At 49.9% G+C, this 20,184-nt stretch overlaps 1 protein-coding gene across 1 annotated transcript; it reads left to right on the forward strand.

Annotated features, from left to right (window-relative positions):
- The first annotated feature begins 932 nt into the window (after nt 1-932).
- On the forward strand, nt 933-20,123 carry KIF17 (kinesin family member 17). Its single transcript, XM_061466565.1, has 15 exons — nt 933-1,465; nt 2,735-2,881; nt 3,276-3,377; nt 6,538-6,727; nt 9,393-9,566; nt 9,666-9,845; nt 10,920-11,017; nt 11,988-12,135; nt 13,173-13,261; nt 13,376-13,500; nt 17,381-17,612; nt 19,082-19,340; nt 19,522-19,589; nt 19,708-19,828; nt 19,978-20,123. The coding sequence occupies exons 1-15, from the start codon at nt 1,235-1,237 to the stop codon at nt 20,121-20,123; spliced, it is 2,310 nt and encodes a 769-aa protein (XP_061322549.1). The 5' UTR covers nt 933-1,234.
- The last annotated feature ends 61 nt before the right edge of the window (nt 20,124-20,184 follow it).

Raw genomic sequence — 20,184 nt, forward strand, 5'->3', positions numbered from 1 at the left:
GCATTTGCCCTCTCATGCACTTGCACGCTCAGGCCCCTTTGCTCTTGCACGCTCACCCACTGCTACAGCCGCACTCAGACACTCATGCACTTGCACTCCCAGGTGCTTGCACGCTCAGGTCCCTTTGCTCTTGCACGCTCACCCACTGCTACAGCCGCACTCAGACACCCATGCACTTGCACTCACACACTTCCACTCGTGCATTTGCCCTCTTGTGCTCTTCCACGCTCACGCATGGCTACAGCCGCACTTGGACACTCTTGCACTTGTACATTTGCCCTCTCATGCACTTGCACGCTCAGGTCCCTGTGCTCTTGCACGCTCACGCATTGCTACAGCCGCACTCAGACACCCTTGCACTTGCACTCCCAGGTGCTTGCACGCTCACCCACTGCTACAGCTGCACTCAGACACCCATGCACTTGCCCTCTCATGCACTTGCACGCTCACCCACTGCTACAGCCGCACTCAGACACCCGTGCACTTGCACTCCCAGGTGCTTGCACGCTCAGGTCCCTGTGCTCTTGCACGCTCACGCATGGCTACAGCCGCACTCGGACACCCTTGCACTTGCACTCACACATTGCACACGTGCATTTGCCCTCTCGTGCCCCCCCCGCGCTTGCACGCGCACGGGCACGCGCGCCCGCAGTCACGTGGCCTCGCGCCGCGCTGCCGTCTTCCCCCCCCCAACTCCCCCGGTCGCTGTGGCAACCGCGTGGGGTCGCTGCGCGCATGCGCGTTGTGTCCGGCCGCGTTCCCGCCTCGTCCCCTCAGAGCCGGGCCTGGTTCCGCTGCCCGGCTCCTTCCGCACGCCCCGGCCCGCCTCGGGTTCCCCTCGGCTCCCTCAGGCTTTGCCTCCTGACGCCTGCAGGCGCCTGACGCTTCCAGGCTCACCGCAGGTTTTGCCTCGCCCAGTCCCCGTCGGGGTTCCCCACAGTTACCTCAGGCTGCCCCCCCCCAAGCCTCCCCCCCCCGCCTGCCATAGCTGCCTTTCAGGCTAGTTCCGAGTCTCCCCTTCACCCTCCCCAGCTTTCCTCCTCTGCAGCCTCCCCTTCTCGCCCAGCCCTCCTTGCCTCTCCTTCCCCATGCCGAGCTGTGGGGGGCTCCATCCCCTCAGTGCCCCCAGTACCTGGTGAGCGCTGCCCCCCACGCGGGGGTGCAGGCCTCGGGGTTAGGCCCTCCCAGGCCCCTCAAGTGAGTGCGTGTGGGGTTGAGCCGGGCCAGGACTTGAATGGCCTCGGAGGCGGTGAAGGTGATCGTGCGCTGCCGGCCCATGAACGTGCGTGAGAGAGCTCTTGGCTGCAAGGCGGTTGTGAGCATGGAGAGCACCCGGGGCCAGTGCTTCCTCCAGAACCCTGCTGCTGCCGGTGAGCCCCCCAAGCAGTTCACCTTCGATGGGGCGTACTGCCAGGAGCACAGCACGGAGCAGATCTACAATGAGATTGCCTACCCGCTCGTGGAGGTGAGTGGTGCCTGAAGCAAGCCATGCACACAGGGACACAGGCAACAGGAACAGGCTGCCCAGGGCAGTGCTGCAGTCACCGTCCCTGGAAGTGTTCACATACCGGGTAGATGAGGCCTTGGCAGTGCTGAGGAACAGTTGGAACTGATGAGCTTAAAGGTCTTTTGCAATCTGGTTGATTCTGCGATTCTATGAACACATAGCTCGGGACATGGGCTGAGGAGTTTCACATTGATAGGTGACCCCCAGCTGGCATGATTTATGGACAGAAACAGCCCTGTTTCCTGCTTCAAAAGGCTTAGCTGCAACCCTCGGGTGGACAAAACAGCGTCCCAGCAGTGGGCTGGGAAATTGGGAAGGAAAACAACTTTTTCAGCAGCCAGAGGGGCACTGAGGACAGAATTACATTAAAGTGTTTTAGGCGGATGTTTATATGAAAGATGAACCCCCTGAGCAGTCCCTAGAGATGGTGGCTGGCTAGAAACTGCAGTTGAAGGTGATGTGGGAAGAAGGGAATAAACGATCGTCCTGATGGCTTTAGGGATATTTTCACTGAAGACAGGCAACCTCAGCCTGGTTTAGAGTAGTAAAATGAGAGGGGATCCATTTGCTGCATGGCAAGCAGCCAGGGTGAGGAAGGAACCGGTTAAGGGGTAAAAAGCCCAACATCCCCCCAGAGAATCCAGTTTTGTTAGGAGAAGGGATGAAATGGCTAATGGTATTAAGATGGAAGTTCCTGATCATGGGAACAAGCAGGGTCTGAAACAGTATGTTATTAGAGTAATAGTTGGGGGGGTTCTTATTTAAACCTTAAGAAATCCAAATGTCTAAGGTTCCTCCCATGCTTCTCTGAAATAGGAACAAGTGAAGGTGAGGCTTTCTTTCAGCCAGCTCTCCAAGAGAAAACAGCTCTAAGCTAGAGAGCATCCCTTTGGCCACCCTATTCTGGCATTCCATTTGTGTCTCTGGTTTTCACAAGACTTTTCTGCCCTATGACAAAAATACTCTGCTATTCTAAGTGTTGTCAACTGCCCTTCCACTTTTCAACACCTGCATTTCTGCAGGTTTTCCATTTATAAGCTAGCAGAATGTGTTATTTAGTTGTTATACTTTGATGACATGTGAAGACCAAGTAGTTGTTCAATGTTTATTGCCAGCTTTTCCCCTAAAATACCTTTTTTGAGGTGGGAATTGAATCTGGACAGTGCATTTCCAGTTACTAAAGGGTGAAGATAATGGCTTTTCTGTTTGATTGTCCTCCATTTCCAGGGTGTCACCGAAGGCTACAATGGCACCATATTTGCCTATGGCCAGACTGGCAGTGGGAAGTCATTCACCATGCAGGGAGTTGTGGAGCCTTCTGCACAGAAAGGCATAATTCCCAGGGCATTTGAACACATTTTTGAGAGTGTGCAGGTAGGTAACAACATGAAAGAGGTCCTGTTGTAAGATGGCATGATAGCTAGAAAGATGTTTCTTGTGTCATACCCTGAGGAGCGAGTGCTGATTGCACTCAGCAGCAAGAATGGGGCCAGGCTTTGGGGTATGCTGCCTCTCCTAAAGCTGAGGCTCCTATATAGTCAGATAAGCTGCACCCTCATCTCTGTGACTTCATGGGTTCCCACTTGAGCTGTTTAAGGACCAAAAGTCCCTATAGTGTGTGTGTGGAGTGGTTACACCTGGGAATGAAATGCCAGCAGTGATTTGATGAAGTGCTGAAGGCACCCAGCTGGAGCTGAGGGGCAACGTGGGCTGCCTGCTTGCCTCCATTTGGAGAACCTCACCTGAAAATCCTTCCTCTTTGGTGCAGTGTGCTGAAAATACCAAGTTCTTAGTGAGAGTTTCCTACCTGGAGATTTACAATGAAGACATACGAGACCTACTAGGAGCTGATACCAAGCAGAAGCTGGAGGTGAGGCGGAGTCAGTTTGTCTTAGTTAGGAAGTGCTTTAATTTCTTCAGATAAGTGTTATCATGAATGTCTCACAGAAGTGCAATAATATGCTCTGTCAGAAGCTGAATGCCAGACTATGAAATCATAGTGATGAATATGAAAGCCAAGAGGAGATTTTGAGGGACTTTAGTGAAGGTTCAGTGGCAGGAGGAACAGGATCCGGTCAGACATGTCCCATGTGTCCAACTGGATAGTGGCTGATAGCTTAGTGTGAAAGTCATTACTGGACAAGGATGGAATAAAGTACTGATGGGGCAATTTCTTCCTAATCTCTTCCTCTCATAGCTGTATCTAAAGCAGGAGGATTCTGTGCCATACAAATCTGATGTAGTGTAGCTGTGAATGATCTCATCTGTCTAAAACAAAAAAGGCTGATCCTTCTTTGAGGAGATGCAGCAGACATTGTTCCCCATGGGCACATATGGGGAAGGCAGGCTGTTTCCAGGAGCACAGGAAGGAAAACAGTCCTGAAATCCCAAGCAGGGGCTGATTTTTCCTTCTTAGTGGCTTTGCAGATCTTTCTGCATGCATTCCTGGTGGGAGCTGCAGATCTCCTGTCCAATTTCCTTCCCTGCAGGACTGCCCGGGTGAAGAAACCCGAGGCACTAGCACCATCTTCTGCACAGGAGATGGTGACAGACCCACCTTCCGGGGCAGATCTATTGTTTTACCATGGCTTTAAAGGAGGCAAACCCCTCAAGTGTGCTCGGCCTGTGCATGTAGAAGGCAGGGTGGGAGAAGGGGACTGAATGGTTCAGAAGGCGCTTGCTGCAGTTTCCCAGCTCTTGTTCCACATCAGCAGTGACACCAGTTTCTATGACGACTGCAGTTGGCACTGGGAGGGCAGGAGTTGGGCAGAGCAGTTGCCAGGGTAACACCATCCCACTGGTAACAGCAGCTGCCTGTTGCTGCCTCCACCCAGTAATTAGGGGACTTGTGTCCTGTGGAGAAAGAAAAGCCAGACTGACCCAGTACTTTCTTCTGTGTCACTGTATCATAGAATTAATCGGAGAATAACCGAGTGGTTTGGGTTGGGAATGACTTCAAAGCTCCTCTAGTTCCAACCCCCTGCCACAGGCAGGGACCCCTTCCACTAGAGCAGCTTGCTCCAAGCCCCTGTGTCCAGCCTGGCCTTGAACACTGCCAGGGATGGGGCAGCCACAGCTTCTCTGGGCACCCTGTGCCAGCGCCTCAGCACCCTCACAGGGAAGAGCTTCTGCCTAAGAGCTCATCTCAATCTCCCCTCTGGCAGGTTAAAGCCATTCTCCTTGGCCTGTCCCTACAGGCCCTTGTCCAAAGCCCCTCTCCAGGTTTCCTGCAGCCCCTTCAGGCACTGGAGCTGCTCTAAGGTCTCCCCTTCAGGAGCCCCAGCCCAGCTCTCTCAGCCTGGCTCCAGAGCAGAGCTGCTCCAGCCCTCGCAGCATCTCCATGGCCTCCTCTGGCCTCGCTCCAACAGCTCCATGTACCTCTTGTGCTGCTGCCCCAGAGCTGGATCAGGGCTGCAGGGGGGGTCTCCCCAGAGCACAGCAGAGGGGCAGGATCCCCTCCCTGAGCTGCTGCTCACGCTCTGGGGGTGCAGCCCAGCACACGGGGGAGTTCTGGACTCAAGTCCCCACTGAAGCCAGGTCATGAGGAGCCTCTCACCAACCACCATCCTTCTCCTCAGGGCTGCTCTCCATCCAGTCTCTGCCCAGCCTGTAGTTGTGTTTGGGATTTCCTGTGTCTCACAATTCTCCTCCAGAGTTCCATTTCTGATTGCTCTTGCCTTTTAACATCAATGACTGATGATTCTGAAGCCCACAGTCACCTCCTGTGGTATGAAACCATGTGAAGAGTAAGTTTTACAGAGCTCTGTAAGGAAATGCCCCTGTTAATCTGTGGTGGAATGAAACAGCCGTGTCCTCTGTTGCCTGCTCCTCAGGGACTCTGCAGCATCCTCAAATACAGCTGGGCCAGCCACAGGGTTCTCCTATAGCACAGGCAAAAGTCACAGTGTGTGTGTGAACACTGTGATTCTGTATCTGGGCTCATTCTGGCTAGCCACAACTTTGAAACAAGGCTAAAATCCTGCCTGGTTTAGTTTCCAGCCACTTCCACTCAGTTCTGTACAGAGTTTTTAACTTTTGTTAAAACTTAACTTTTTAGCTTTTTGTGGCAAGTGCATCACTCAGGTATCTGGGGCTCTTCTCTGGGAGTCACACTGCCAAATGTAGCATCTATCACTCTCTGACACCAAGTCATGACAATCATATCGCAGCTGCCACCATAAAAATAGACTTTTGGTTATGAACTCAGCAGATGTGGGGTGTAATGTAGCTATTGAAAATGAATCCAGCTCCTTTAAATTCAGAGTGTGGAGGGGGGCGTGCAGGATCTCAATTGTTTTGGGAGTTTTATGTAGGTTTGATGGGTCAGTCAAGATTTGGAACATTTAGTCATTTATTGGATGCAGGATGAAGTTTTTCTTCTGCATGATTGATAATTGCTGAAAAGCTGCTCTTTGGTATTTACCGCTCTGTTTCCACCTGGGTGCCTCAATAGGGTTTTAGAGCATCTTAAGAATGAACTTATCTGGAGAAAAATCCTGAGAGTGCTGGGTGTGACTTCGGGAGTTTTGTCAGAGGGATCAAGCCGCCCTCTCAGAGCGGAGGGGTTCAGCACAGCACCAGTGACAGTGTCTGTGACTGCTGAATCTGTGCTTTGCTTTTAACAAAAGCTCCCTATGAGTGAAGAGATACTGGAGCCTTTGCCGTAATGGGTGAAAAACATTTCAGTTCTCTTTTCAAATGCACAGCTTAATAACAGGGGAGGCAGAAGGCGGCTCAGCACAGAGAACCTGAGTTTCTCATGGCCTGGCAGGAGATGTCTGAATCAATCAGCAAACTTTAATTCTTTTTCCCTGCAGAGCCATGAAACAGGTTCCTTATTTTTGTCTGGTTTTATTCCTTCTTCGGAAATACTACAGCTTTTTAGTGGCGGTCAGATACTGTTTTGCCTTGGCATTGTTTAACTTGAAAGGCAAAACTCCCATAGCCCTCGAGCTTCCAGTTCCCAGCATGACTTCCTGCAGTCTCAGTATGTCTTGTTCTAACCTGTCTTGTGTTTCCTCTGTTTCCAGCTGAAAGAGCACCCAGAGAAGGGGGTGTATGTGAAGGGGCTCTCTCTGCACACTGTGCACAGTGTGGTACAGTGTGAGCAGCTCATGGAGAAAGGCTGCAGCAACCGTGCAGTGGGTTACACCCTCATGAATAAGGACTCATCCCGGTCCCACGCCATCTTCACTGTCAATATGGAGATCTGCACCGTAGGTAGGTAGCTGGATGTGCTGTGGTAGGCCTGGGCCTGGCAGAGCACAGAATCTGTGTGGTCTGACCAGACACCCTGCAGCTAAACTGGGAGCCTAAAAGATCTGAGGTCTGGTAGACATCAGAATTGTGCCCTGGTGTGGACATTCTTCACAGTGTGAAATGGCTGAGTAGCCAAAGTCTTTTTCTTTTCCTCGATTCCCCCTTGGGAGTGAAATGTCTTACACTCAAACTGGGAACAGATTTAATTCTCTTTCCATTCCTTTATCTTCTTCAACCTTTTTCTCCAGTGAAGGGGGCTAAATCTCACAGCCCATACAGTGACTGGAGAAACTTCCGTCATTACCTGTCTGGTCTGCCCTCCTTTGCAATGCAAGTCATATCATTTCATGCAACAGTTCCTCCACTGAGCTTAATCATAGGGCTTATCTTTTAAAGACAGAATAAAAGAATCCCTTCATGATGTTTTAGTGAATAATTTTCTTTTCTCAAGTATCTCATTTCCATTGACAGTTCTTTAGCTGATAAAGCTGCCTTGCTTGGTCTGAACACAGACATCAAAAGGTTTTTTTTCTGGGACTAAGAAAGGATTTAGTCTCCTATATTCTCTCTTGACCTCACCAAGGCTGCAAACAATTTGGCTTCGTTTTCTTCAGCTGTTTCAGTCATGGGAAAGTTACACAATGTCTTCCTAAATTGTGGTTCCAGATGTTGGTGACAAGACCTCATTTTCCTCTACCCACAATATGGGAGGGGGGGGATAGAATTTCTCAATTAGCACAGCCAGTGGATGCTAATCCCTGCACTATGTGGGTCCATAAAATCCCAACTTTAATCCTAACAAGGAAAAAGAAACATTTACACTCTTGTGTCCCAGATTGGTGCAGGGCTCCTAATCTAGCTTGAATTTCTCTGATTTAAAGCTTTGAAAACTTGTTACATGGAACAGGATGGCAGGTGGGAAACTTGCTGGTTTGGCAGTTAAATAGGAGACAGCTGGAATATCTGAGGAGAAAGTTGTGGGGTCAGGCACAACTCCTGTAACTTCTGTTTGTGTCATCATTAGTTGAAACAGCTAATGAAATTGGTGGTTTTGTTGTCATCTTTAGGCTTCTTGAAGAGGTGCACAGAGTAGTTCAAACCTATTTCCCAGTTAAACCTATAGTAAATGGTAATTTAGAGGGAGCTGCTGCTTTAAAGGATCTCTTTGCAGTGATGTGGACTAAAATTACTCATTTTTAAAGTACCACATTCAGGAATGATGGCAAATACCAGGCTCTCTGGCTGCAGATGTTTGAGATGTGCAAGTTACCATCAGTATTTTTGCTGCAGTTAAGAGTAGCAGATGTTTGATTCCTTTACCTTGTGCTTAAGGATTCATTTGTTAATGAGGATGATAGCCAGTGCTTGTGCAGTGGGCTGTGTGAGTATGAGACAAGACTTTGAGGCTGCTGCAGACATTTAGCAAGAGCCTGGGGACCTTGTCACACCATGGAAACCAACACACTGAGCTCCAACACTGAAACAGTCACCATGGGCAAAGGACGGGCAGGAACCAAACCTTCTTTTTAATTGCCTCTCAGTGATAACATAAACTGGGGGAAGGAGGGAAAGGGTCAGAAACTCTTTTTGTGATTGGCCACTCAGAAGAGATAGTGAGAGGTGCTCTGTTTCAGCTCCATCTGTTTTTTTTCCTGTCCTCTCATGTCTTGACACACCAGAAAGATCTGGAATGAAACAAGTTTGTTTGGTGGCAAATGTTAGGTCACACAGTTAGCATTCTGTTGCTGTAAGCGGGGAAATACCCTGTGGCAATAAAATGTAGGGGTCTTTTTGGGGGGGGGGGTGGGGTGGTGTTTACCTGTGAACTTTTTCCCTCATGCATCAGATTATTCATTGCTCAAGTTTAGGTATTGTCCACAGCCATAAATCTTAACTCTGACTCAATTCAAGGCTGGGATTTGTAAAGTCTGTCCAGAAAAGGGTGGTCTTGGTTAAAACCTTGATGCTTTCTCTGCTTGGATGACTAAGGGAGCTCTTCCCTTGAATTTAAGCAGCAATCTAAGGAATGGTTGGGATATGGACACCCAAGAGTGTGGTCCAGGGCTTAAAACAGTAGTCTGGGATCTGGGAATGTGTGTCCAACTCTTTGCTCTGCATGAGGCTGGGCAAGTTAAGTTAGCCAGTGAAACTGAGGACTTCCTAAAGCGACTGGACGCACATCACAGGGAATTTGTGTCAACACATAATTCCAGCCTCAAAATACAAGGCAGGAAGCATGATATACTTGTAAGGTGTGCACTTAAGTAGCTGGGGAGCCAGCTGTAACTTCAGCTCATGTCTTTTCTTGCCTTAAAACATTATGATGGGAATGGCATCAGCTCACTGGGCCTGTCTCCTCACTCACTGAGATCCGTCTCCTCATCCAGGTGGTTTGGGCTGAGCACAGTCCCAATTTCTTGCATTCATGGTCTGACCTTGTTACCTGTGTAGAATTCTAAACACTGTAGAAATATGTGAAGGGGGGGTGTGTGTGTGTTCAGAACTTGCTGGGTGAGTAAAAATGGGCGTGAATTTTTACTCTGCAAGATCTTGTTCAAGGAAGCACTAAAAGATGGTAAGATGCTTCCTCTTAAGAAGAGCCTAATCTGGAATTGTTCTCTCGCAGATGAGCAAGGGCTGGACCACCTCAGGGCTGCAAAACTCAGTTTAGTGGATCTGGCAGGAAGCGAGAGACAGTCAAAAACTCGAGCTGTGGGGGAGCGGCTCAAAGAGGCCATCAAAATCAACCTCTCCCTCTCAGCTCTGGGCAACGTCATCTCAGCCCTGGTTGATGGCAAGTGTAAGCATGTCCCCTACCGAGACTCCAAGCTGACCAGGCTGCTGCAGGACTCCCTTGGGGGGAACACCAGGACTCTGATGGTTGCGTGCTTATCGCCAGCTGAGAACAACTATGATGAGAGCCTCAGTACATTGCTCTATGCTAATCGAGCCAAAAACATCAAGAACAAGCCCTGTGTCAATGAGGACCCCAAGGATACTCTGCTGAGGGAGTATCAGGAGGAGATTAAGAAACTGAAGGCCATTCTAGCTGAACAGATGGGCGTGAGTAACTTGGCAGGTAGGAGAGCCCCTAGTGGCTGCAGAGATGTTTTATCTTTGTCAGGAAAAAGTGGTTTACATTAAAATGCTCACTGGATTTCACCTCAACCCTTCCCTTACCTGTTGGAGGAAGAGTTCTTCATTCTGGTAATGGACTTTTCCTCCACTGTTGCCAAATCGACCTCATTCCACTGGTAAAAAACATCTCAATTATCCACTATTTTCAATAATGACTGATTCTGTTAGAAGATGACATGATTCAAATCCTTGATTCTCCTTGGTCATTCATTCTGGATTGAATTTGGTTAGTAAGAGAAGAGATTTCAGCTGGCAGAGCAAAAAAGAGCTGTAAAAGAAATAGCAATGTAAAATTCTCTATTAACTGTGTATCTGTGTATATATATGTATCTGTGTTTCCAAAATTAGCACTCAGCCCCTGTTCTCCTACACTGTGAATTTTTGGTGCTACAAGAGTTTTAGTCGCTGCTTACAGACAGCATCACTGTGTTCCCGCTGAGGATTCAGCCCAGCCTCAGAGATGCTCCTTGCTATAAAATAGGAGTAGCAAATGTGGGAGCCAAGTGATTAGAGCATTCTTAGGGAGCTGATCCCCTTTTGAGAATAACCCCCCCCAAAAAAAAGCACAACTTCAAGCAGAGCAAGAAGACTGCAAGATTATTTTTTCCCCTTTTCTGCCACCTTTCAGAAACATCTGTGAAGAACAAAGGCAATCTCCTTGCACCTTTCATCTCCTTGCCATTGTCTCTTATCTTCCAAACCTGTTAGCATAGCCCTGGAAAAGACTCTCCTATTACTCTGTGAAGGAGATTAGATTTATATTCACTTTAATATACCCAAAGCTTACACCTCTCCCGCTCTGCTCTGTGCTGACTCCTTCTCTCCTGCACCTACAGAGGCACAGGGCAGTGGGTGTTTTGGCAGCACAGATGCTGGCACATGAGCACAGTTTAAAGGAGCACCCGGATTGTGATGTTCTTTGCCAGCAGCCAGGTTCTTTGTTCTGTTTCCAACATTCTACAGACAATCCCACCCAGAAATTGTGAGTGATTTTTAGTTCTGCTTTGCTTTGCAGGGCTTCTGCATGCTGAGACTGCTCACCTGGCAATGAAATCGCCTCCCCTCTTCAAACCCCAGGTAGATCTTGAAGCGGAGAAGCAGCTGATCAGAGAAGTAAGTCAGGAGGAGGTATCCTGTAGTGTCTTTGACTAAGGCTTGTGGAGTTTTATAATAATCATTACAAGTATGGTGTGGGGCTGTGTGGTTCAGCCTTTTCAGAATTTCCTATACTACTTCTTCCTATATTTCTTCCTAAGGGACTGACAAGAAAGCTGGAGAGGGGCTTTGGACAAGGGCCTGTAGGGACAGGCCAAGGGGAATGGCTTTAACCTGCCAGAGGGGAGACTGAGATGAGCTCTTAGGCACAAGCTCTTCCCTGTGAGGGTGCTGAGGCGCTGGCACAGGGTGCCCAGAGAAGCTGTGGCTGCCCCATCCCTGGCAGTGTTCAAGGCCAGGTTGGACACAGGGGCTTGGAGCAAGCTGCTCTAGTGGAAGGGGTCCCTGCCCATGGCAGGGGTTGGAGCTGGATGAGCTTTGAGTTTCCTTCCAACCCAAACCATTCTAGGATTCTGTGATGCTATTTTGGTTTTCTCCTATAGACAGAACTTGTGCTGATGGAGGCCTTGTTCACAATGCTGTTTTCTCTCAGCATTGTTCCCACCTCTCTGAGATGAATTAGAATGGATTCCCAAGAAGAATTTTTGAAGTGAAACTTAGTGAAACTTAGATTCTTCTTAGAGGAGGGAGAAATGGGGAGGAGGAAAGCAGTAGTCAAAGATGTTAGGAACAGTACAAGGGTGAAGATAAAGAAGGGATATGGTGCAGAAGGAAGAATGAGGAGTTGGGGGCCAGAAGGAAATAAAACTAGCTCCTTGCTCTTTACAGAGCTCCTTCCAGGTCACCACATCTGCCTAACACAGTGGTTTCTAGGGCTAATTAGTCCCCTTCCATCACTACTGTGGTGCCTTAAATCACAGAAAAAGTCAAATGAATCTATGATGGGAAAGTTTTACTGGGATGAACATGAGTGTGACCTCAATGGGACCTTGTGTATGGTGCCCAAGCTGTGTGCTGTGCCTTTCAGGAGTACAACGAGAGACTGGCCCAGCTAAAGGCCAGCTATGAAGCAGAGCAGGCATCCCGTGCTCGCCTGGAGGAAGATATCAGTAGCCTGAGGACCCACTATGATCTCAAGCTGTCTGCTCTGGAGGAGAGCCTCCGGAAGGAAGCAGGTGTGCATGTGGAGGGTGTGAGCCAGGCTGAGGGTTCCCTCCTGCTTTAGGCAGGAGCTGCTTTTGCAAAGTCAAATCTGGCCCAGCCACTTTCAAGTGGCAGCGATTGCTACTGCAGCAAGTGCCACCCCCAGCTACAGCAGTCCCTGCTTTCAACCTGCCCTTATCAACAGCAGGAATGGTAACTCCCGCTCTCCATAAGACTCTGACCCAGCTTTGTCCTCTTCCCTACTTCTCTGACTTCTTTTCCCTGTCAGGACTAGCCTCACCCTGCCGGTAATCCTTGAGGTCATGAAATGTGATTTCTTTTGCCCATGTAGCTGTGAGTTTCCTCTGCCTGAGGGCAGGTTTCTCTGGAGCAGGGGTTTGAGCTGCAGGGGTGACTGGTCTTGGCAGGCGCTGCTCTGTCCTGATCCCATTGGCTTTGCACAACTCACACACCCAAGCTGAGGGTGGCTGCTGCAGTCTGTTCCATTGCATGTCAATGGGATGCAGCCCTTGGTCTCCTGGTGAATTATCACCACCGTCACTCTGCTGGAGGGTGGATATTCCTCTCACATACCTATAAACTGCTGCCAGCTCTCCATTTCTGCTTTCCATTTACACATCCGCAGTGCCTCAGAGCACGCTTTGCAATGTGCTTGTACAGCACTTACCACCCAGTATTCATTCCTGAACATACATCCTTCATTTTTGATGCTATCACTCTCTAAGGTGAGAGGTTCCCCCCCCCCCCCATCTGATTACAAATGTTCCACTTCCCAGCCTCTGAAATACAAGGGTGTTATTTGTGTGCAACCATGAGGATCCAGGTTCTCCCAACCCCTGTGTTTCTACCCTGATATGTCCTCTGGGTATATAAAAACCCTGATGGCTTTTACTGACCAGCATAAGAAGGTACATAACAGACCTTTTCCTTCCAGACACAATGTTCCTAGTGTTTGATGAAGACTTTGTGTGATGTTTTCCCAGGTTTTATGCTCAGTTTTGCAGTGCTTGTTGCTGACATTGTGGGTATTCCCTTTTTTACTCTTCAGCTGCCGCAAGGACTGAAACTGCTCCTGATGAGCCACCTTTGCCCAAAGACACTATTGCTGCAGTAGGTGAAGAACTAGCATCAGTCCAGGTACCCCTCAGGCTTCTTCTCCTCACCAGGTTGAATAAACCTGAGTGGGTAATGCCAATGCTCTGGTGCTTGCTCTTATCAGAGGTGGGGCTTTTGGTTTCCTCTTGTCCTCAGGACCCAGCAGCACCTCAGGCTGTCCAGGACACTGGTGGTGTGAGCAGGAGGAGTGCTGCCACAGGGGTGGCTGTGACTGCTGAGGGGATGGCCCTGCCTGTGGACCAGCAGCAGGTTCTTGCCAGGTCAGTGACTACAGCAGCACTGCTAACTGCCTCCTGGGCATGCAGGTGAGAGGCAGCCCTGTTCTTCCCCCATGTTACAACTATTGAGCTTCAGCTCACAAAACCAGGCAGATACATGTTCTTTACCCCCAAATTAACTTTGTCCTATTTGGGCAGAAAAATAGCTGTTAGCTGCAGCATTCCATGATGCCCAGTGCCAGAATTATGAGAGAAAAGGTCTGGAGACATCTGTGTCAGCAGCTGTGGAGGCAAACAAGTGTGCTTTCCTGCTGAGCCTTCCTCAACTGGTAGGCAGGGAGGTCTCTTCCTTCTCTGGCATTCTGCAGGTGTAATTTATGAGGTGTTTACAGAGTTTAGTCTTGGTGGTCTCTGACAGAACTTAAGTGTCCAAAGAGGTTTAGGGGCAGCCTCCTCTTCCTCTTGGAAAGAGTTCTTGAGCTCTCCAATGCCAATACAAGTAAGGCTCCGCTGCTTGCTGTGCCTGGAAGCAAAAGGAGGGGAGCATGTTCTCTGCCATGCTGTCTTGTCACGGGGGTCACTTCTGTCTCTAACTCCTGCACATGGCAGTGTTTGCAAGACCTCAGCCACAACTGACACCAACATTTCCCAATAATCACATTTTAGGGGCACCTCTCAAGCATGAGAGGAGCTGGGTCTCTATAGTTTGGAGGAGACTGAGGGGTGACCTTATTAGTGTATATAAATATATAAAGGGGGAGTGTCACGAGGATGGAGCCAGACTCTACTCAGTGGCAAACAATGATAGGACAAGGGGTAATGGGTACAAACTGGAACACAAGAGGTTCCACTTAAACTTGAGAAGAAACTTCTTCTCAGTGAGGGTGACGGAACACTGGAACAGGCTGCCCAGGGAGGTTGTGGGGTCTCCTTCCCTGGAGACATTCAAAACCCGCCTGGACACATTCCTGTGTAACATTATCTAGGTGTTCCTGCTCCGGCAGGGGGATTGGACTAGATGATCTTTTGAGGTCCCTTCCAATCTCTAGCATACTGTGATACTGTGATACTGTGATGAGGCTTAAGACTCATGCTTGGCCCATCTCGGGGGCATCCTGTCTTGAAGGTTTTCCTCTGGGCAAGAGGCAGCTTGACAGAATTCCTTTAGAATTCCTTTAGAACTCCTTCCAGAATACAACACAGCACACTGACACAGCATGGGGGTTTGGGGCTGATTCAGAAATACATGCTTTAAGCAAATTCTGCTAATAGCTCTCCTTTAATCCATTGTGTGGAATTATATTTAAATTAGAAATACTGAACATAAGATAGATTGTAGATGATAGAGTTTGAGTTTGAACAGTTCTGTGGGGTTTAACCAGTCTTTCAGCTTTACCGTGAGCTCCTGTGGTGCAAGTTCACCCTGTTGGGGCTCTCCCAACTAAAAAAAAGGAGCTATTAAGAAATCTCCAGTAGCAGTGTCTGTAATTTGAGGGCAATTCTGTCTATCAGTGGAGAGCTCTCCAAAGAAAAGGGTGTTGTGACTCTAACAGTTCTATGGAAGCTTTCTTTTTTGTAACAGAGAAGTGGAAAATGCTTTTCTAATTCTGCTATTAACACCAGAGCTCTGTGCAGATGAAGCAGGAGGGTTTGGTTCTGCAGGAGTGGGGATTAGCAAAGCTGCCTGTTAAAAGCATGGCACATCAGGCTGGCTGGGAGAGCTCGGGTACTCAGCAAGGATTCAATCATGTATTAAGCAAAAGAGACTAAAGGCTACTTGGCAAGCACGGTAAAGTACAATAGCAGGCTACCTCTGGTGGGGTGAGCTCTTTTTGGGTGGTTTGAAGACGATTAAGAGGTTACTATCAGAAGAGGTTTGATCAGCAGTGGGCTTTTGTCTGATTGGACTGCACTGGCCAAGCTGAGCTGCCTGCTCTGCTTCAGGTCCCTGTGCAGACAAAGAGAACAGCTCTGGAGTATGGCTTTATTTCCATGTCAGAGCATTCAGGGACATGAGAAGAATTTGATTTCAAACACGGGTTTGTGGCAGCCAGCTGGGTTGAAAACTGGCTGGTTGGGAGAGCCCACGGAGTGGTAAATGGTGTCACATCTAGTTGGTGACCAGTCACTAGTGGTGTCCCTCAGGGCTCGGTGGTAGGGCCAGTGTTGTTTAATATTTTCATTGATGATCTGGATGAGGGGATTGAGTGCACCCTCAGTGAGTTTGCAGATGACACCAGGATGGGTGGGAGCGTTGATCTGCTGGAGGGCAGGAGGCTCTGCAGAGGGATCTGGACAGGCTGGATCCATGGGATGTTGCCAATGGGATGAGGTTCAACAAGGGCCACAACAACCCCCTACAATGCTCCAGGCCTGGGGAAGAGTGGCTGGAAAGCTGCTCATGGAAAAGGACCTGGAGTTGCTGACTGATGGAGCTGAACATGAGCAGCTTGTGCCCAGGCAGCCAAGAAGCCCCCAGCATCCTGGCCGGGATCAGCACCAGTGCGGCAGCAGGGCCAGGGCAGGGATTGTGCCCCTGCACTGGGCACTGGTGAGGCTGCACCTCGAATCCTGTGTTCAGCTCTGGGCCCCTCACTACAAGAGAGACACTGAGGTGCTGGAGCAGGGCCAGAGAAGGGCAGTGGAGCTGGTGCAAGGCCTAGAGCACAAGTGTGATGGGGAAGGGCTGAGGGACCTGGGGGGTTCAGATGGAGAAGAGAAGGCTCAGGGGGGACCTGATGGCTCCCTACAACTGCCTGCCAGGAGGATGGAGCCAGGAGGGGTTGGGCTCTGCTCCCAAGGAACAAGGGATGGGACAAGAGGAACCGGCCTCAAGCTGCACCAGAGCAGGTTTAGATGGAGCTGAGGAACAATTCCTTCCCCAGAGGGTGCTCAGGCATTGGAACAGGCTGCCCAGGGCAAGGTTGGAGTCACCGTCCCTGGGAGTGCTCAAAAACCATTTTGGCTTGCTTTTAGAGTCTTTGAAAACAAGAAAGAAGAATTGAAAATCAAGAACATACCAGTATGCATTTCAATAATAATTTAAATATAAATTTTAGGAACCGAGATTTTTGAAAAGAATTCTCTGCATGTAGATACAAATTTCCAGACATAACTGTCAGCAGAGGTGCTTGGAGTAACGTGTTTTGCCTTGGGGCCAGAGAAACTGTTAATAGAATCAGAATCCCAGACTGGCTTGGGCTGAAGGGACCTTAAAGCTCCTCCAGTTCCAACCCCTACCACAGGGAAGGACCCCTTCCACTAGAGCAGCTTGCTCCAAGCCCCTGTGTCCAACCTGGCTTTGAACACTGCCAGGGATGGGGCAGCCACAGCTTCTCTGGGCACCCTGTGCCAGCGCCTCAGCACCCTCACAGTAAAGAACTGCCTTATCTCCAGCCTGAACTTCCCCTGTTTCAGTTTGAACCCATCATTCCTTGTCCTATTGCTACAGTCCCTGATGAAGAGTCCCTCTCCAGCATCCTTGCAGCCCCCTTCAGACACTGGAAGCTGCTCTGAGGTCTCCACGCAGCTTCTCTTCTCCAGGCTGAACAGCACCAGTGTTCTCAGCCTGTCTTTATTCTGGAGGTGCTCCACGTCCTGTTTATGTTGAGGACACCAGAACTGCACACGGTGCTGTAACTGGGATCTCTCCGGAGTGCAGTAGAGGGGCAGGATCAACTACTTCAGCCTCCTGCTCAAGCTGTTGGTGATGCAGCCCAGCTCAGAGGTGGCTTCTGGGCTGCAAGCGCACACTGAAGCTCAGTCATGTTCAGTTTCTCATAAACCAAAATGAAAGTGGGATCTGCCGTGGCTACTCAGGACAGCAGATCTCATCAGACATCACTATTTTCTGCACTGCAGCTTCCCAAACATCATCCAGGTGAGGACACACATTCCTGAGGGCAGTGTTTCCCTTTCCCAGGCTGCAGGTGCTGGAGCAACAGGTAGTAGGGGGGGAGCAGGCAAAAAACAAGGACCTCAAGGAGAAGCGCAAGCGTCGGAAGAGATACGCGGATGAGCGGCACATGCAGCTGGTGGCCGCGCTGCAGCAGGCGACTGAGGACAGCAGCGACTGGGTGCTGCTCAACGTCTATGACTCCATCCACGAGGAGGTTCGAGCCAAGAGCAGGCTTCTGGAGAAGATGCAGAGAAGGGTGAGCAGCCCCCCACTGTCCTTCTCATCTCTTTTGTCCTCTGTGTACTTTCTGTTTAGGTGAAGGAGTTGTTTTAGGTCAGCATGTTATGAAGTGATGCTGGCTGTACCAAATATTCTACATGTGTTAGTCCCTATATGGCTGTTTGCACATGTTGCTATGAAATCCCAGATGCAGCAGCCCTCAGGGCAGTGAATTAGGTTGGTGAAACCCCAAATCCCACCCATTTTAAAGGCTGGTCTCTGTGTGTGGCACTGCTGGAGGATAACTAGGCAGAAGCTCTTCCTTGTGAGGGTGCTGAGGTGCTGGCACAGGGTGCCCAGAGAAGCTGTGGCTGCCCCATCCCTGGCAGTGTTCAAGGGCAGGTTGGACACAGGGGCTTGGAGCAAGCTGCTCTAGTGGAAGGTGTCCCTGCCCGTGGCAGGGGTTGGAGCTGGATGAGCTTTAAGGTCCCTTCCAACCCAAACCAATTTGTGATTCTATGACTATGATGTCTGGTGATGAGAGGATGCAACTCCCTCTGCTGACATGCACGATCTATTGCACAGCTTCCTCCTCATCAGCTCATTGCAGGAAGAAATTACCCTGTCAGAAGTGCCTCGGGGGTGGGGGGAATGAAACATAAATAAATACAAATAAGTAAATACAAAAGCAATGCTCTTAGATTTTAGCTTGCCAGGTTTGCTCTGATGAGGAAGAATCCAAGGAAGTTCCAGACAAACTCTCTCCGTGTTTGTGTGTGTGCGCAGTGCTAAATTGCAAATTAAGAATTTGCTTTATTTCAGTATGTAGGTAATCAAAGAAATATTTCCTAAGAAATATTTTCCTTTTTCATCAGTGCTAGGAACTTCTGAGGGTTTCTTATCCCTGTATGGAAACCAGGCTGAGAACACTGGGGCTGTGCAGCCTGGAGAAGAGAAGCTGTGTGGAGACCTCAGAGCAGCTTCCAGTGTCTGAAGGGGGCTCAAGGATGCTGGAGAGGGACTCTTCATCAGGGACTGGAGTGATAGGACAAGGGGTGATGGGTTCAGACTGAAACAGGGGAAGTTCAGGTTAGATACAAGGGAAGAGCTCTCTACTGTGAGGGTGGTGAGGCACTGGAATAGGTTGCCCAAGGAAGTTGTGAATGCTCCATCCCTGGCAGAGTTCAAGGCCAGGTTGGACGAAGCCTTGGGTGCCATGGTTTAGTGTGAGGTGTCCCTGCCCACGGCAGGGGGGTTGGAACTGGATGATCTTAAGGTCCTTTCCAACCCTAACTATTCTGTGATTCTATGAACTCAAAGACTTGACTCTGTGGAGAAACTTGAGAAATCTTTGTTAAATCCAATGTGGAATAACCTCTCCACCCAAATCTCATCCTAATTTTTAAATCTGAAATATTAAAGCCTTTTTGTGTGCCTCCATCCCTCTACCTGACAAATGCTTGTGCTCTCTACTTTATAACCCCAATGACTTATTTTACATCCCAGCTACAAGCTGCTGAGACCGAGATCAAAGACCTGCAGTTGGAGTTTGAACTGGAGAGGATCAATTACCTGAGCACCATCCGCCGCCTGGAGAGAGACCTGATGCTCTGCCAACAGCTGCTGGATCAGGTGCAGTTGCTCGTCCGCCATGACTGCAACTACAGCAACCTGGAGAGGATCAAGCGTGAATCCATCTGGGATGAGGAATCTGGCTGCTGGAAAATTCCAGAGCCCATCATCCACAAAATCCACTTGCCTGCAGGTAACAGGAGCGTCCTGATGGTGCTGCTGGGTTCTGAAATCTCCCTTGTATATACAGAGTCTGTCTGGAAAGTTTGTGTAAGACATGGATGCTTTGGGAATCTCTGAGCCTTGTGGTCAGGGAGTGGTGCTGTGAGCAGGAGAGCGTTAGCTGAGCCTTTAACACCGGTCTCCTCTTGCAGTAGTTCCAGCCCTGCCACCGTCCAGACCTTCCCATGACAGCCCCTTGGCTGAGAGCAGAGAGCCAGCGGTATGGCACATTCCTCCTTCCTTTCCCATCGTGTTTTACCATTTTGCCCCATTCCCAAGCCACAGAACACGTGTGCAGTGCAGGGCTTGGTGCTGATGACCGTGTCTTCCACCTCCAGATGGAGGAAGACCACTACAAGCTGGTGCTCAACAGGAGTGACAGCGAGACCATTGCCTCCAACTACTTCCGACCGCGGCGCACCAGCGTCATCCTGCACCACAACCCGACCCCAAACCGAGGTAATCCTGGACTTCCCCTTTGCTTTCCTCACTTCACTTTTGAGGGAGAGCTTTTTGGCCCAGCTGCCTTGATTCAATAGGGGCAGGGCCGGGCCGTTTCTGTGTCCCACAAGGGCAATGCCCCTCAGGCCTCTTCCCTCCTCTCACAGCAGCCCCGAGGCCCGAGGGGGCTCTGCGTGCCCGGCCCCGACCCTTTCGCCTCCAGGCCCTGGTTTTCGCTCCCACCACCGCCAGCACCAAGAGCAAGAAGGGTTCCGGCGGCCACCGCCTCCGACCCCGCCACTGCCGACATTAAGACGCCAAATCGCTGCGGTTTTGCACCAAAACGCTGTTGCTGTACAGGAGGGTGCGGGACA

Source organism: Pezoporus flaviventris, unplaced genomic scaffold (genome assembly GCF_033815535.1).
Source record: "Pezoporus flaviventris isolate CSIRO_AGI_PZ_B2104156 unplaced genomic scaffold, CSIRO_AGI_Pfla_v1 ptg000042l, whole genome shotgun sequence".
Taxonomy (NCBI): Eukaryota; Metazoa; Chordata; class Aves; order Psittaciformes; family Psittacidae; genus Pezoporus; species Pezoporus flaviventris.